This window comes from Pezoporus wallicus, unplaced genomic scaffold, assembly GCF_028554395.1.
Source record: "Pezoporus wallicus isolate ANWC-B61680 ecotype Strahan unplaced genomic scaffold, APGP_CSIRO_Pwel_v1 contig_9238, whole genome shotgun sequence".
NCBI lineage: Eukaryota > Metazoa > Chordata > Aves > Psittaciformes > Psittacidae > Pezoporus > Pezoporus wallicus.
In genome coordinates, this window is record NW_026636792.1 from 1,624,185 (window position 1) to 1,643,155 (window position 18,971).

Genomic DNA, 18,971 nt, shown 5'->3' on the forward strand with positions numbered 1-18,971 from the left:
ACCGTTGATCATCCTGAAGTAACAATTTACAAGTATTTTGTAATTAACAGTGTATGCATTAGTAAGATATGGAAGAACTTCAGAAACTTTATGGTAACTGCAGCATTAAGCAATTACATGCTGTGCAGTCTGTCATTGCAACTGCAAATACACACTTTAACAAAACAAAACATTTTTAGGTTTATTCTTTAACGTTTTTCTCATGTACCAAATTCGCGGTTTTACTACGTGTTACCAAATCTCTCTAAAACAGAACGTGGTGTGTGCCAAAGACACACTGGATTAATCAGTATCTCACATTTAGATTAACAGGCTTTCAGGAAAGGTCCTAAGAGAGTAATTCTCATGCAGTTTAGAGTAGGACCCTAGTTAAATTTCTACAAGTCCTTAATACTGGCATATATAGTCAAAATATTCATGCGTCTGTCAGGAGTACAGATTGGGTAGCACAGAGCTTGGCAGCACACTAACCTTGGGTGATCGGACCTAAGCAATAGGTTACCTTGCAACACTAACACTCCCAGCCTCAATCCTCCTGTGAGTTAATAGCTCAAAGCTATTACCCAAGCTGCAAAATACTCATGTGCCACATTAGAGCTATAACAGCCTTCCACTGAATGAAAGTGTTACACCTGTGTTAAGTGCACTACCAGTTCATTTTCTGTATCTGTGGTCCTCAGGTCTCTTCTCATCCAGGTGCCTTTATTCCTTTGCTTATTCAGAATACATTCAAGTAAACAAAAGGCACAGAAGTGCAAACTAGCATAATCAATGAAAGTCACCCTCCACTGATGGTTTCACACAGGAAGGACAGTCTTTTGATACAGGAAAAGACATTTCAAAGTAAACAATCTTCCTTAAATAAAGGAATTGTAGAGCAGCACTGTCAAAAAACATGTATAATTCAAAGTCCACATGCAGAATGAACAGTTATTTTCCTCATTTCGCACTAAGTGGGTGTAGTTACTTCATTTTTAATAAGTATTAGCAAAATAAGTAGAACACTTCAAAATTCTTGCTCACATTGGAAAAGATTCCAGGGCCTCTCCATATGCACACTGAAGAAACTGTAAATGTATCTGACAAAGCAGAACTCTAACCTGTATTCGCAGAGGTCCCTTATCTGTTATGGTAACTCTCCATGAATCAAAATGGGCATGAAAACCTTCCTTGTCATCTACAAGACTTAACTCCAGTGGTATTGACAGCCTGAAAATACTACTGCTCATCAGATATGAATTTCAAATCTGCATTTAGTGAAACTGCAGTAATTTCTGAGCATTTTTGTTTACATCATTAAGGAAATCTTAAACAGTTTTACCCTCTGATATCCTAAAAAGACTCTTACAGATACGTTAACATTAAACTTAGTCTCTTGTTAGTAAAGTTACCAGAGGTAGATATTTCCTCAAGATAGGCTGAGGGGGGAAAAAAAAAGAAAGGGGTTAGTCTTCTTTCCCACTCATCCTATCTCCTCACAGGGTAGAACAAACTTCCAAGAACCTCGACTGCTGGCTCTTGTAAGCACAGTACCACAGTACAGAACCGGTAGCACCCTACTACCTTCTTAGAGGTTGACATAGACTACTGTATCGTTGGCAAGAAGCTCCATCCATCCTTCTCCCCAGTCCTGTTAGTCCCCATCTCATTTTTCTGCCACAAATTATGTTCCCAGGGATGGGTCAACTTGGGAACTGATTGCCGAAATGGCAAAGCAGGAGATACTAAAAAGGGAAAAATAATGCTGAAAGCCTCCTCTTGTGCTTCTCCTTGTAATTGCAGCTGATCACATGCACACTTATGCACTTGCAGTATCAGGACTTGTCATTGGTGTTTTATGTATAGCAGCTTTGTACTATTCAAAACACCCAGCCAGTGGTACACAGAAAGATCAGCATTTACAGTGTAGTTCATAATAACAAATCATTTAATATCACATGGCTCAAGCAAGCTCTATTAAAAGCTTTATTCTGATTTAAAACTTTTTTTTAAATCTAGGGATTTAATTTACCTTTCTTGCAGAAATCTTTATGGCCTCTACTGGGACTGTGATTTTAACAAGGATTATGTTATGTTATTGCCATAGCATTAAGTTTACATTTGATTTCTTTGACATTTACTGTGGTTGCACATTCACTTACAAAGGAACAGTCAACTTCAGAAGCCTCCACCTTCAAATCCTGGCTGCTGTCAAGTTGCTGACCACTGTCGCAGGTGCCTATTGCTCAATATGTCAGTCAGGAACTAGACCAGCCACAAACATCTCTTCCCACTCCACCTCCTACTTATTTTTCAGTTTCCTCATACACTGAGCCACACAAACAGCTCTACCAGCTAAACAGCAGCCTGGAACAGGAATGAAGTGGCCAAAGCAGCTCCATCATACGTAAGCAGCAGATGAACATGAAACCACAGTACATGAGACAGTCAACCTCACACAATAATGGAAATTTACTTCTATAGAGCCGGTAGTATTCTGCATTAAAAAGAAATAAAGTACCTTTAAAAGAAAGCTGACAGCCATCTCTTAGCTATCCTTCATTTTCAATTTAAATTCTCCTCATTTGACTTCAGTCACTTCTCAGTTATCTTCCATCTTTGTGAAGTATTTACACTGAAGTGCACTATTAACTGAAGTTAGTCAACTTATATAATTTTGAACTTCTTGTATTTACTTTTTTCCCCTCCTTTTACTCTAACTGCAGTGCTTGATAGAAGGAGAGGTATCAAATGTATTATTTCTTAAGCCAAATCAAAACATGTATGGCATCCTTAATACATAGTACACCAGTGTAATTTCACAGTGTTATAATAGTTCCATCTTCTTCTAATGACTTATGATCTGAATCTTGTACTTCATGTTCCATGCTAATGCTGCCTGCTGAATGATTCAGATTCATCTCAGTGGAAGGAAGAAATCCATTCTGTGTCGGCTCATGAAGGAGTTCAGTTTGTGCCAATGATTCCAGGCTTTCACTAGTAGGTGGAGCTTTTGGAATCTGCTGTGGCTCACCACTGTCTTCAATAATAATGTCCTCTTCATCACTCTCCTCTTCCCCTTGCAAGAAATTTGCTAAAATATTTGGCGTGCTGCTTGGAAGGCTGGATTCAGTGGACTGGCCAGAGCTGCCAGAAGTCCGACTGTTCCTCACGACGTTATTTCTCTGGTTTGCTGGTCTTACTGTAATGATCAGGTTTCGGCTGTTTGCAATCATCATGTCTGTAACCTGATCAAGGCTTTTTCCTGAAACCTCTATTCCATTCACCTCCAGTACTTCATCATTGACAGCCAGTAAGCCTGTGCTTTGAGCCAGACCTCCAGGGACAAGCCTAGATATGAAAATCCCTGGCACTTTCTCTAATCCATGTGGTGTTACTCTGACACTAGAGCCGTCTCGTATATAGAATCCAAGGGGTTTGTCAGTCCCGTATTTGTAAAGTCGCACCCTGCGATGGGTTTCAGGAAGAATATCTACATCTATAATGGAAGACACTGGTCTGAAGTCCTGTGGCATGCTAATGACAATGTGTGGTTTCTTCTTGTGATTATCCGGACGTAACACATTTGATAGAACGTTTTTCTTCCTTGTCAGAGTATCCGTACCGAAGGCACTGTAGTCTGCATCTTCTGTAAGAAACAGCACATTGGTAATTAGGTCACTTCATACATGGTCCCTATCACATTGCTATCATGTTTTAGGTTATCTAGGTTTCTGGCTTACTACGTTAGAAACTTGTCTCTCTACACATGAAACAAGAGCTTTAATGTTAAGACATTCAAAGTTTGTAATATTTTTGGTTTCCTTCTACCAAACTAAAGATAGTACAGAAAACCCCTAAAGCAAGTTAGTAGCAGCAGAGACACAAAGAACTAGAGCTGCTTTAGAGGAAGGTTAGAATGGAATGGGTACATTCCTAGAAACATTTTAATTTTACTCAGAGTAATTCCACTGGTTAGTTTTCCCTCCTCGGGCTTCAGATCATTGGAAAAGGAAGAATGAAAAAGGGAAAGCAGCCAGCGTGCCTATTATTGCCTGGCTCCTGGAAGCTGGCCAAGTGACCTGGATTCAAACTCCAGAAAGCTTGTTCCATTCTGCACCCTCCTCCCTGCCCCCATGCACTGTAGGTAAAATGGCTGAGAAGCAGAAACAAAGAGATCTTGCACACAAATACTCCAAGCCAAACCGTTCATAAAGCAATGCTGGAACTGCCACAATGTGATACAGAAGTATGCAAATGGCTGAGAGTTTTAAAAAAGAAAACACGCAAGTCATACCAATACTTCTCATTGAAGAGGAAATGCTCTATGGAAGCAATTCTGACGTCTGAAATGCCTATTAACCAAAGCAAGCTACATTTTTTCTTCTTAATATGCTATAATTCTCCAAAACCAAGGAACCAAAACACATCCGGGCCCAAGTTTCCTTGGATTTACACTTTTATTTTTGCAACGTTGTATAGATTTACTGCTCTGGATAAAATAATCAAGCAGACCTGCTTTGGTCTAACCCTGCAACTCAGAGAAATTGGGATTTCTTTGTATTATCACATTAAGATGCCATTGGTTCAGCCAAGAAAGTAAAAGACACTATACATTTCAATGTGTGAACTGAAATAACTATGGAAATGCTACCCTAGTGTGAAATTTCAGGAGAGCTGTCAATTGCTGCTGAAAAAGTACACAGTGAGAGTTGGTAAGTCAGATTTCTTTTCCCCTAGGCTAAGGCGAAGATATACAGACATGTACCAGTTATAGCTGGACTCTTCTGATACTTTAAGCAAGAGAATGAAGAAAGAAGTTCGTAAGTTCGTGAAGTCTAATGCTATTTCAGCACGTAATACTAACTCCTCCCTTCCCCAGACTCTGGGCCTGCTGAAAACTAGAAGTTTTTTTAAGAATGATTGCTCTACTAAGGAAGACTTGGACTTGGTCTTCTAAAAGAAAAAGGACAACAAAAAAAGTAAGTAATTTAAATTAGCCCACAAAAAAACACAAAGGGGTTTATCATAAGCTCACACCTTGTACCTACACAAGAATAATCACAGAGTTCATCAACGGGGTTTAAAAATTGTGTCCTGATGGCAGCCTCAGTTACACTATTGTTTTTCATTGCTTAAAAAAAAAACCAATCACACCTTAAGGCAGGCAAAGCTCTTTGCTAAAGACAGACTATCTTTAGCATTAAAGGTTATAAATAAGGTTGTTAAACAACTTAACAGACACAAACAGGAATTATTTCTGAAGGTAGCTAAGTCTGTACAGCCATACCCTGGAGTCACTTTTGTGACAACATCAGTTCCTTTGGGAAAGCATGGATGCTTCTCTGGACTATTACAGCCACCCTGCAGAGTTAATTTCTACTTATGCTGTTTCTCAGATGTGGCCACCTTTTCATCCAGAGGGGTGTCTCTGCAAGCCTTACTCAATGAGCAAAGGCAGCACTAACACAAATTGTTTCATGTGTTATGTTAGACACCCCACTGCTCTCACTTCATGTGCGGCACTCACAGCACTGCAGGGATGTTTCTCTCCCACTTCATCCATGAGGCAGCCTCTGCAAAGCTGCTTCCCTGCAGCCTTGCGATCAGCAGGTAAAAACAAAGCTACATGAAGGAGCGGGCTACCAAACACAATATAAAGTTTAAGACAAGTGCAAGGTTCTGCACATGGGATAACCAAAGAGCCCAGTACAGGCTGGGTGTCCTGGTGAACAAGCTGAACACGATTCCACACTGCGCTGCCACAGCAAAGGCAAACTGAACCCTGAAGCTGCATCCGCAGGGGCATTACTTACACAGAGAGGTGTGATCAACCCCCTGCTCAGCACTTGTCAGGCTGCACCTGCAGTAACTGCGTCCAGTTCTGGTCCTCACAAGTCAATGAAGATGTGGACAGACTGGAGAGGATCCAAATGAAGACCATGAAGGTGATCAAACTGCACTACGAGGAAAGCCTGAAGGAGTCTCTTGTATTTCAGTGTTTAAAGGATGTCGTCCAAAGGAATGAGGGTTTATTTGTCTCCTTTTGTTTTCTTTATTCCCACCCCAGTGAGATCAATCACTAGAACAACCTCCATGGGGACACAGGGAGTCCCCATCACTAGAGATTTTCAAGATTCAACTGGACAGGGTACTAGTTAATCTCATCCAAGGCCCTTTCCAACCTGGGCTATTCTATGAATTCTACAAAGAAAAGCAGGAAAGTAGAAGCAAACAGAATAATCTACACTAGCTATACTTGAAAACATTAAATGATTTTTTTTCTCTTAGTTTATTTGGGATCCTGAAAGGTTCTCTCAGAAAACGGAATTAATGTTGATCTTCAGAAAGAGAGGTCAAGAAGGAAATGTAATTTAAGGTTAAACTAAAGCAACATTAGGTCTCGGCATCAACCAAGGCCTTAGAAATAGCCTAAAATCTGTTCTTCAGATGCCCAAGAATGTCAAATCAGTTGTGTTGAAGAGTGGGTTGATTAAAAACCAATCCATCCAACCAAACCAAAGTGTGTAACAGGCAGACTATGGCTGAAGTGTCAAACTGCCAAAAATACAAACTTGCCATTTACTCTCAAATGCATTTGGGGATATCTGAGTGAAGATCAGCCATTATAAACCCTGTGTTGCATCACTGAGCACTAACAGGGCTGTTTTTCCAGACAACATGGAACAATTTTTTTAATGTTTGCTTAAAATTTATGATCAAAGGAAAAAGTGTGGGAAGTTGCCCTTATCTCCGCTAACAACCCATCCAACCAGTTTCAAGTTAGACATCTGGTTGTTACATTGGGAGGATTTTTGCAATTCAATGAGTTGCAATAGCTTCTCTTATTTGGAACTACAATTGCTTACAAAACAACTTGGAAAGGGCCATTGTGAAAGATACTAGGCAGAAGGGTCTTACTTTAGATCTTTCACTACTGAATACAAATACGACACTAAAAATGATGATATAGGTGAAGATTTTAGACAACCAGAGGACAATGGTGACTCAAATATAAAAATTCAGAATGTTATTGAGTGCAAAGGGTTTTTTTTCTGTCATGGATTTCCCCTTCCCCCCAGCAGTTGCATCTCATTAATCTCAAAAACTAGGCAAAACCTCTAGTTTCTCGTGCAGTGCATGTTTCAGTAGTGTAAATCTCATACTTCAGAACTCCTGTTTTAAGGCTGCACAATCTATGTTAAAATCAACAAGACTGGATAAAAATATTCCAAGGACCAGGAAGACACTACATGGACGAGACATGTCATTTCGCCTCATTTCAAAAGCTTCACTTCAGTTTTGGTTTGTAGCAGTGACACATTTCTAGGCATTTAACACCACACTGCTCCAGAAGAGCTCTGCTCTGTGGGAAGTTCTCCAATAAGCCATGAGTAAGCTGGAAGTATTTCAACTGATTAGTTCCACATTGTTCAGACCTTAAGCCATATCACAGTGGGTTTTTTAGACTAAGCTCATCTGTAGAAAATGGGAAAATTGTACATGCACCATTTATCCATTTTAGAGTGCAAGCTGCTGCTGAAAGATCTGGGATATGGGCACTAACATCTAACGTGTGAAGCAGGCATGGTGGATGGGGCTTGGAGCAATGTGGTCTAGTGGAAGGTGTCCCTTCCCTTCACAGGGTGTTGGAACCAGATCATCTTTAAGGTCCCTTCCAGCCCAAACCATTCTATGATTCTACTGCTTTTAATACAAGAATTGGTTTAAAACCAGAAACGTGTATCAAAACACTGTCAGCTCTGATTTTCTTACAATGCTGTTCCACATGCAAAGGTTCCAGCATCAAAAAGGTATTTGATTTTTAGGTTTTTCCCTCCTTAAATTTCAAGTGCACCAAATCAGATTCTTGTGAAAGAAAGAGTCTCTGGTATTTTATACATTGTCATATCAAAACTATATCATTATTTGACATTCTCAGCTTGCCACAGCAGCTATAAGGCTTCTTCACCTTCATAGCAGGCCACATAGCAGGATTTCTCTTCCTGCCACTCAGGCCTTCTGTGCCTACATGCTAAGTGTGGTATGTACTAGATCTACAAACATATACACATTTCTTTTATACACATCCAATAAGTAGATTTATTGTGTCCTGCAAATTATCACAGAAACTTTGTGCTCTTTATCCAACAGTAAGAGCTATTCACAACTTCCACAACAAGAAACGAGAGTTCACAGAAAGCAGCACCCAGCTTGTCCTCCCACAACTATCAGCTGATAAAGCTTAAAACTTTTGTGCAAATCAAGTTTTCCCACAGTTACTACAGAAACTACTATCAGTTGCAAGAGGACTGGCTTTTCAAAGATTATATATCTGTATGTGAAAGAATAGATTGGAATGTGCTTTTTAAACAAAAACTGAGATCACAAAAAAAACATTTATTAGAAGAGAGGACTTTAGAAATCTCTTTCAGAAGACAAATGTACAATCAAAAATATTTAACACTGAGCTGGTGCTTTTGTTTTTAGAAACTTACTTAAATTACATGACACACTGTTGAAATAAAAGTATCCCAAACTTGCAGGCCATATGTCAAAACATTTCAGAAACTACAAAGCACCAGAGGGGAGAGTTTTTGCATTGTAACTAGCCTTAGTAGTCTAATGATACAAAACTAGCACAGACCTCAACACAAACAGTTAAAGTGACATAATTTGTGGGGAAAGAAATAGTGAAAAGTTGATGAAAACTCATCTCCAAACCTCAGTCAAGCAGCATGACTCTGTTTAACCTCTCTTCACTGCTAAGCAAGTGCTCCAAAGCAGGATTCTGCAGTACAAAGGCATCTTTGTCCTGGTACTACCTAATCAGTTTAAAGCTGCAGTGGAAAATATTTTGGCATAAAGCCAGAGGACAAGGTGTTAACTACAGATAGTGTTAAGGAGAACGTCCACATAGTGAAAGAATGAGTTTTCCCTCTGGAGTTTCAAACTCAAGGCGGCACAATCTGTATATACTCATTACATGGTGTTTAAAAACTACAGCCCACAAATGCCAAATCTGGTTTCAATTTAGTATTGTTCAAGACAGATTTTAACACGTTTTCCTGATCTGTTTGCAAGCAACACAGAGCTACCCACGCAAGTTACATTTGCAGAACCCCCAAATAATTAAATTTGAATATACATGCAATTTAGCATTTTTTAAATAAGCCCAAATTTATCATGTCTTGTATTGAGTCCCAAGTTACAACAAAACATGGATCTAGGAAGTGACCTACGTTTTTTGGGAGAGGACTCAGAATAGGGATGATATTCTATAAAGAGCTGTTTAAAAACCAACTTCTTTTAATTTTCACTAAAATAAAGCCTCTCAGTGAAAAGTCTACCTCAAAAGGCACAAATGAATTAACCAAACAATCCTGTTTTTACTATAAAAAACCATACACATGCACGACTTGCAAGAATTGTACATTGTAATTTAATAATTTGCACATGAGTTTGAAGGATGTTATAATCAAATACACCTTCTGTTATCATCTCTATTATTCTTGTATTTACAATGCAAAGTTCCCCACGTTGAACTGCCTTTGAGGGTTTGTGTGGACTGTGTCCACCCCCACCCTCCCTATTTGATCTTCAGGAAGATTCTTCTCACAGACAGAGCGACTACTATACATCTGGATTTAATTATGATACATCAGTTTAACCTTTACATTCCAGATGTCAGCAGTACCTGTTAATCTGTTAGACTGCAGAAAGAAATTCTGATAAGGGAACTGTTTTCCAGAAGCTAACAGCCACTCTTGACTTGCACAATATCAAGCTCCAGTTTAGATTTAGCACTGAAGCAGTTTAAAATGTTTTAAAGGAATCTGGCTAAATACAATTAGAAGAGTCTAAGGGGAATAACATGACTTCATTTAATTACAGGATCTCTAAGTTTCTTACTACGTTAACCAATGCACAAATGCTTGGGACATCTTCTGGCTTTAGAAGAAATTAGAAGTCAGAACAGAAAAGGGTGCTTACTCTGACATAACTTCTGACATTTTAGAGTCACATTATCACAACTGTCACTTGTTAATAAATGCAAAAGCATCTTGTTGCTTACGTTTCAACCCCTTAAGGTGTTCTTGGATGCAACATACTAAGAAGTTAATACTATTTACTAGATTTTATTGTAGCCTTCTCATACCTTATGTTAGCTTCCCACAAATTCTATCTAGCTCCTAAATTGATAAGATAATGTGATAGAATGTCATCTTTCAAGACAGTAAAAACCCTCTCTTTTTCCCCACAGTGGCTTTTTATCAAAGATCTCAAATTCCCAACTATTATTGATAGAAATACGAAAAAGGAGAAAGTCCCATTAGAAAACGCATAGAAATTTTTTCAGATTGAAGAGAACGCATGAAAAACATAAGAAGCCTTGCAGGTAGAAGAGTAACTAGTTAGTTACAGTTCCAAAACATCACAGATCAAAGCAGCCCCATCAATATAGCATCAATAGCAGGTATTCGTTCGGATATTTGATTTTCAATTTCAGAGGTAGGGGCAGTAAAGATCTATGCAGTTGAATGAATTAACCATACCTAAACAAATTAGGCTGCACAAATTCCGATACATCTCTAACCCCTGCAATGCAGCTTTAGCAGCAAATTATCACAAATAAAATACAGAATCAAGTTATTTCCTTATTTTCCATCGAACAAACCTCTGTTCGGTATTATGCAAAGATGCTAAATGAAGCTAAAGCCTCAATTTAATCAACAGAACTATCAAAGCATTCACAACTAATTCAAAACACAGTACAGTGCTGGAAGTGCTGGACTCAGGTGCCAGCCTGCGTTCTTCATTCCCTGTAACTCCACATCCAGAAGGCTCTGGTGTCAAAGGGAAGGTGATGACAACTAATACTTTCTACACAGCTTTTCCCGATAGTGAACTCTAGGCATGATAAACTTAAGTGGGTTAATCTTATTTCTAGTTCTGTGCATTACCAATCACTTCTATTACCAAGTCCTCGCACCCGAGTAATAAGGAGTAATCAGTCATACCTTAAATAATGGTGCAGGGAAGGTACAAGGTGTTAGAAATGTAACACTAGTAACATTCAGCATTAAACATGTAACACTAGTAACAATCTAAAAACATATGGTGTTAAAATATAAACTCAATAATCCCACTCTGACAAAGTGGCTTATCTGTTCTCGTCATATGGCTACTGTAGGAGATTAAATGGAATCATAGACCCTTTCTGCCTTCAGGTGCTATTAAAACAAACAGTTAATTCCTCTGGCAATTCAGGACCGAAAACATTAAGTGTTGCTATACCACACAATCCTCAATACAGACAAAACAAACATTTTGCCAGCAACACAGCAGCTGGCAAGCAGCCACAGTGCTTTTGAATATTGTTTTTGTGTCAAGCTGCTGTGGATCTTATTCATTTTTTGGAGTGGGAAAGCTGATAAAAGCTTTTGATGCTCAAGTATTTTCTAAGGAAAGTAAGTCTGGCTTAGCAACAGTCAGAAACAGTGCACATCTTTATAACACTGCTAAGTAAGAAGCAGCCTGCTATTCAAAGAGGAGTTGACTGGCTTATTCTAACAGGAACTGCATACACATGTTCACATATGTACATACAATATATGCACACTCACACCTGTATGCAAGTCAGCAGAAAACCACAAAGTGCAGAAATCAGAATTTCTTGACTTCTCTGTATTAAAACAATTTCAAATCACATTGCTAGATTTTTCCCTTCCCCTTCATATGCTCTCCTGGACAAGAACAAATACAACTTCAAATCTGGTGGGTTTTCCTTCATGAAAAAAAGTAGACACTAGAAAAATATTGAGAATTTTGTGCCTAGAGGACATGCTATTTTTAAAGGCAGACCAACAAACCGAGCACGCTCACATTTGAGGTTTGCTAATTGAAATAAGCTTGTCATTTTGAAGGTTTTGGAATGTTTTATTAGAAAAGTATGACAGGAGTAGAATATTAAACTTAGCCTTTAATTTATACTGACATTTAATACCTCGTAATAAGACTTTCAAGATTCCTTTCTATCCTGTAATTCTCATCTGATCAAGATTACAAGTTTATGTGAAAGGCATTCAACATACAGAACAAAAAGCCCTAGAGGTTTAAAGTTTATTTTCACTTGCTTATATAGAACCAAAAAGAAGCATTTGCTAGAGATTTAACTTGACTTTAACGTAACTAAATACAAGAAAAAAGCACAAAGTATAAATAGGTTGCCTGAGGAAGCTCTTGCAAAACAAATGAGTTGTGAATACCTTTCATGATCCATAATTATTACGGAATTTAACATGATGAAATAGGACTGTAGGGTTTTTTCCTCCATAAGTCACACTGGTTACTGTATAACTGGAGAAACAGATGATTCACTGGCTTCACGTGCACTTACCTTTTCTCTGAATGAAAATCCTGAGTAGAGGATTAGCTGTGGAAACTGCTTTGAGATAGTTGTCATCATTATTGATAGGCAGCAGGTCTCCGTGAATGTCCGTGTATCCTACCAGAACATCAACATTTGGTATCTTGTGCACATGCTGCAGTAATCCATAGAACTCCTCAAACTTTCCAGGTTTGGATCTCTCCAGAGAAAATCGTCGGAATTCTGCTCCAAACTACAACAAAATATATTGTACATCATTACTATGGAAATGTAACATTCTCAAGCAATAGAATGATTTGAATGTTGAACTAGAAATGATATGGAATTAAAAATGCACTAAAGATGACAACCAATAATTTTGAAGTGACAAAAAGGTCAGTATAAACTGGATTTGGTGTTTGGCTCCTCCCCCCCATTCCCAGTAATAACTTTTTCATCTTGATAAAAGAATTCACTAATACAGCAGTTTAGCATTAAGGTGACAAACTAGTGCCAAGAATAACTGCAGATTCTCACACACTCATGGAACAGCCACGCTCTCAGTAAGAGACAGAATTCATACCCAGCACTGACGTTGGTGGCTCAAAACCAAGATTATGATTAACCTCCTACGGTATGTGACTACCTGGAATTTTCTTCAAAAAAATTTCACTGCACTTCAGAACAGTACGTATGAATTGTTGTACAGCTATGGTTGACTTAGGCAAGACTGAGAAGCTTTCAGGTTCCCAGTTGTTTGGATAAGAAGTGTAAAAGCCACTTTGGCCCGAGACTACAAAATACAGCTGCTGCTTTCCAGCACAAACTCTGCAGTAAAGCTGTGGTGAGCTGATCTCAAATCAATTCTGCTCTTACCAAAAGAGAAACAGAAAGGAGGCAACCAGCCACTACTCCTCAAAAGGACTCAGAAGATCTGCCTGCATGATCAAGACTCTTGACTGCAGAGTCTCATAATACATGGTTGTATCCAGATTCAGATTTGAAAAAAATAAAAACTCAAAACTGAATCACTGGCACTGGACTTTCAGAGGCAGGATTTGCATTTAGTCAGTATGATCATTCAAGAAAACACTCAGCTCCCCAGTCCATGCAAACGCCTAAATCACCTATATAACAAACACCTATTGATTCAGTGGTGGTAGGCATAAAACTAAACTAGGTGCAAGTGAGAAAGCAAGCATCTGATGTAGACTAGATATACTGGAGTATTAGTATGCGTAACTAGTAAAATTATAGTGTTCTGCCTAATACTGGCAGGACTTAAAGCAAATAGAATATGGGATAAAAATAACCCCAAACCCTCCATGTCAGGTACACACAACATACCAAAGATGCTAAAATTGATAGCAGCAGCTTACTAAAAGCAGACCAACTTGTATATGAACTGATCATTAGAAAACACGAAAACAAACAAAAGTCAGATGGTAGCATTTTTTTGTGAACTCTATTGCTGACCTAGAGTGAAAAAAGACTTTTAAGTAATGACTTTAGTGAGTTTAGTTTTAAACAGAACAGAAGGGCACATGGAACAAAATACTGACTGCAAGTTTGAGCCTCAGTATCACATACTTGGGTATACATTACACACCACAGATATGAAGGTGCATGTTACCAAGCGTCCAGACCAACTTTTACTTCACTTTTGATAACAACCTTTTGGAGCAAAAGCAAAAGCTTTAGAGTTCTCACATACAAATAAAGGCATGAAAATAAGGAGACAAGGATGCCATTGTTAGCACATTAACACCATACTAACTCCAACAGCACAGTAGAACAAGCTACACCTACCACCACCCCATCTTCCTCACAAAGTTTCAAATAAAGGAATTAGGTGGGAACATTCCTCTTCTAGAAATACTCCACTACAGTAACATTAACTAACGATAAGGCAGGAGGGATGATTCATACCCACGAACAAGAAAAACAAAGCAAAGCCTACAGGAGGAACTCTCATCATGTCAGAAGCAGCACGCTTAATCATGACGTAAGTGAAGACTTTATCCCGTGCCTCTCAAATCTTCAGCTATGTGAAGTACGAATGCCACAGGAATTGCCCATGCACTGCATCAACTGAAATTGTTTGGCTTCCAAAGACTACATAGTTTAAACATAATTCAGTAATAAAAGTTTAAAAAGCCAACAAGTCCACTTGCAGTTTGGAGTAAATATTAACTCCCCTTCAGCAAGCATGCAAAGGGCCACATTTTCAAACGTGAGGTTGTTTTTTTTTCCTCATTATTTTACACATAGTTGGTGCAAGCACCAAGAGACTAATAATCTATCATTTCCTAACATGGTATGCCATATACTCAATACTACTATAAAGCAGGTAAAAGACAAAAGTAAAACTATTTCATTTCACGGTTCATTTTAACCCCCTGAAACATTTTCATTTGATATCAGATGGTGCACTCCATCCCATTCCAGGCTGCACTTAGGGGAGATGAAAGACTGGAAAAAAGTAGCTTAAGAGAAGGCTTCTTACCTGAGCTTTTTACAAACACACACTGTTACACTGCTAACTCAATTGGGAAAACACAGCACAAGCCATGTCAGTATACTAGGAAATTACTAGAGTAAGATTTGAGAAACTTCTTTAAGTCGCCGCAACACAGCATACTGCTGCTATGCTGTAAGCCTTCAGCAACAACAGAACATGAACTACAGTAACCATTTGTTTTATCAGTATATTAGATTTCTTTCTGAAAAGAAAAGGTATTATTCAAAGTCCTAAGAGGAGAGGGAAAACCTGAATTTTGTATCTAGAGAGCTAGAAGTTTATCTGGGGGCTTTCATATCACCACTGGGAACTCTAGCTTGGGGTATAAAAGTTGATTTTCTATGACAAGAAAAAGGGCTACCTGAAATTAATATACTGTGGGGATTCCTGATGTGAAGTTCAGCCCAATTGCCATAAGTTGAATAAGCCAAACTAACAAAAGAAATTTGCTCATATAACTGCAAGCACAGCCAGGCTGTGCTGGCACAACTTTGTCAGCTAGGCAAGATTATTGATCTGCAATATCTAAATACAGAGCTATACCTCACTCATAAGCCCTCAAACACTAGACCACTCCACAGTAATGGTCCCCTTCACCTCCCACACAAGGAAGGAAGACTACTTTCTTCCTTCTCTTTAGATTAGCTTATTTTCATAAATGGAAGAGAACTCCTATGCTATATTAAATCAAGGTGCTGTTAAATAATGCATTAGCGACAAGTAGTTCTAGGAATGCCTTGAGACCTGCTACATAATACATACTTGAGAGAATCCTTGTTTATTAGAACGCCTACACATCTCCATACAAACACCAAAGAACACATCACATAGGTGATCTCTAGATATATTTTAAATCAAGGAAAACACAATGGGGGAACAGTAAGCCTAGTTTGGGGCTGAGGAAATAAGCATTTTGTTTGTAAGCACATTGTAGTGATTGCTTTCAGCCTTGTAAGAGCACAGATAAAAGACTTCCCCAACCACAGTAACAGCTGTTTAACTAGTATTTGGCATACCGGGTAGACCTGTGCTTTCTGGTTTTGACCACGTGAAAAGTTAAGGCTTGAAAGAAGTCATCCTCATCCAAGCTACAGAAACAAACCATACATTTTCTAGAAGTTTCAGCACTGTAGCAGGCTATCCTTAAAAACACACACACAAGTCTTGACCACTCACTTCACCTATACCATAGCTGCTGAAACACTTGACTGGCAGGAAAGGAAGATACAGGATACAGACAGGCTGCAGATGAGTTTAAAATAAAAGCCAACAGGAGACATTTTTCTACCAAAGGAACAAAAAACAAACCCCAGAAAATAAAAAAACTAATTTCTCTCAGAACAAAATTTTGCCAAAAGACTTTGCCCAACAAGCACACGAGAAATTAACAGGAAGAATGGATGCAGATACACCCGTGAGAGAATTTACACAACTGTGCAAAGCTCTGACCACAGAAACTGTTGTATAAGCCAGAAGATACCGATACACACACAAGAAACAATTGCCAGTGTCAAATCCTCAGATAGCCTCTAAAAGAAGGCAAGCTCTATTTTAAGATAAGTTAGTCAGGGCTTACCTCTAGCAAGTAATGCAAGTTATAAGAATATGTTCTACCCCACCAAAAAAAAAAGCGCGAAAACACAGTCACCAAGTTAAATAATAAAAAAAGAAAGAAGTATAGAAACAGCCCCTAAGTTAGTAGGGGCTTTCTCTAATTCAGACAGCAGGTTTTGGAGTTTGTGAACTACGACTCTGAACACTTCTTTTGGCCCTGTTATACCAAACTTCCCTCAACCATCTACTTCTGTATCCTTTTCAGTCTATGCAGAAACGAAAGGTGCAACTCCACCAACCTGCTTCCTAAAAACACTTCAAAACCGCTTATTTCCACCCGCAAACAGCGCTCCCCGTGCTCAGCTCCCGCTGCCTCAGCCTCCTTGCAGCCGAGCAGCCCAGGAGCTGGCTGGAGACGGGCCGGGCAGGTGGGGAAAGCAGACGGCCCCCGCGGACAGCCCAAGCCCCGCGGCCTGAGGAGCGCTCCAACCCCCCCGGGGCCGTGCCCCGGCGGACACCGGCCCGTCGCCCTCGGTGTCACCAGGTGAGTCAGCAGCGCTCCCTGCCCCGACCCCTCACCGCCTCCCCCCCCCGCCCTTCTCCACAGCGGCACCGTGACCAGGCGCCCCCACAGGGCAGGGCAGGGCAGGGCCGGGCCGGCTCCTACCCGGCCGCCGCCGCCCGCGGCCCTCAGCGTGGTGACCAGCACCTACCTTACTCTTCACCTCCATGGTGCCCAGGCCCCGGCTGCCCGCGGCGCCGCGGTGAGGCCGGTTCATGCCGCCGGAGGGTCGGTGTCTCGTCCTCGTTCCGCCGAGCTGCGCTGCTGCGGGAGGGAGGAGAGGGACAGAAGGAGGGCGAGCGGGACAGCCCGAAGCCAACTGCCCCCCTACAACCGCGGACGCTCCAACGACCGCTGCCGCCGCCGCCCTCAGACAGAAAAAGGGGGCGGAGCCACGGCGGCTCCTGGCACCTGCCGAGCCACGGCCAGCCGCGGGGGCGGAGCGGAGTGGCCACGGCGCCTGCGCCGCCGGGAAGGCGGGGCCGCGCACCTGCCGCTGCTGAGCATGCGCAGTGGCTGGGTGGCGGGAGGGGCCGCACACCTGCGCGGAGCTCGGCGGGGTTCCAAGATGGAGGCTGGGTCCCTGTACGGGTGAGGAGGAGGGGTGGTCGTGTGATAAGGAAGTCTTTCTTTCCCCGTATCCTAGGGAGCAGGTGTGGGATGTGCCTCGGCAACCTTCGCCCTGCAGTAGCCGGGTCTGATGTGTACACACAGGGCTGCGGTTCCCCGCCTTCTCCTCAGGCCGCTCAGTGCATCGCCCCCTGAGGCGGGCGGGACCAGGGCGCCTCAGGCGGGTTGGGGTCCTGCGGACTTAACGCAGAGCGCACAAGTGTTAGTTCGTGTGTTGACACGGTACTGATCGGGATGGAAGTTTGAACTCTTGCTCTCTGAATGCCCATCCGGGGCATAAAGATGCCTTTGGAGTTTGTTTTCATTTTAACCACAAATAACATTGTAGTATCTGCTAACATCTCAAAGTGGTTGCCTCTGTCAGAGATATATCTAACATATCAAAGGGGTATAATTCTAAGATAGATCTATTATTTTCATATAAATGTCTGCCTAGCTACCCTGAGAGAGGTGCTGACAAAACCCCTTAGTGGAGGGACCATAACCAACTCACAATCTGAAGAGGAAAGACTTTCATTTGTATAGTTTTATATGCAAGAAGAAAGCATGTACATTAATCTAGTTATGTCAACAAACCTTTGAAATCCAGGTCTCTCCCTAATCTATAAAACTGATAGAAGAGAACTCAGTGTGAAGTATCTGTGTGTAGATGGCTGTGAAGGGAGTTCAAACAGTTCCTCGCAGCTGAGGCTAGGTGCGAGTGTCTGTTCACTTCTCAAGTCTCAGCTGGTAGTCAGTAATTAAAAAAATAAATCCAGTGCTGAATCACTTTTAATTTGGTGCTGGTTTATGTACACCGTGCCAAAGGCAAAGGAATTGCAGCTATCGCTCAAGACAAGCCAAGTTGTAATTAGTACAGAGGATATTGTTAAGTATAGTTTGCTGTCAGACAGTGTCTAGGCTAATTCAGTCTTCCCATCCTTTATTTAGTATGGTTTGGGTTTACACTGCAAAAGGATGCATGGAGAATTCAGTCTAAATTTAGATAAAGTCTGTGATCCTGATGTAATAGAGGATAGACTACAAGACTTGGATAAAACCTCTTATTTTGTCACTTTGTAATTACAAAATTGAAGCATTTGGACTGCTTTCCATTTGTTTCTTTTACAGAATGCTTTGCTTAATGAGCGATAGGAAGTCACAGAGTACAAGTGACAGAACAGTGCCTTCTCCAGGCTTTAAAAGTTATGGCTTGCCTCTTTTCTTTTGGAGAGAGGGAGGAAGAACGTCCTGAAGGTGATCTGTGCTTGAAGCCATCATGCAGTTAATTTTATTGCTATAGATTTATGAAGTATCATGTAAGATAACTTCTTCTGTTGTGCATTCCTGGCATGGTTGGAGTGCCATGTGGTGGG

The 18,971-nt window shown here is 40.6% G+C and overlaps 2 protein-coding genes across 2 annotated transcripts in view; one reads left to right on the forward strand and one right to left on the reverse strand.

Moving 5' to 3' along the window:
* The window catches only part of RIPOR3 (RIPOR family member 3), a 124,097-nt gene that overhangs the window by 46,846 nt on the left and 58,280 nt on the right, over positions 1 to 18,971 (forward strand). The gene's annotated exons all lie outside the window — the stretch shown is intronic.
* On the reverse strand, positions 1,916 to 17,234 carry PARD6B (par-6 family cell polarity regulator beta). The gene is made up of 3 exons (XM_057401731.1): positions 17,138 to 17,234; positions 12,380 to 12,602; positions 1,916 to 3,628 (listed from the first exon to the last, which is right to left on the reverse strand). The coding sequence occupies exons 1-3, from the start codon at positions 17,201 to 17,203 to the stop codon at positions 2,799 to 2,801; spliced, it is 1,119 nt and encodes a 372-aa protein (XP_057257714.1). The 5' UTR covers positions 17,204 to 17,234; the 3' UTR covers positions 1,916 to 2,798.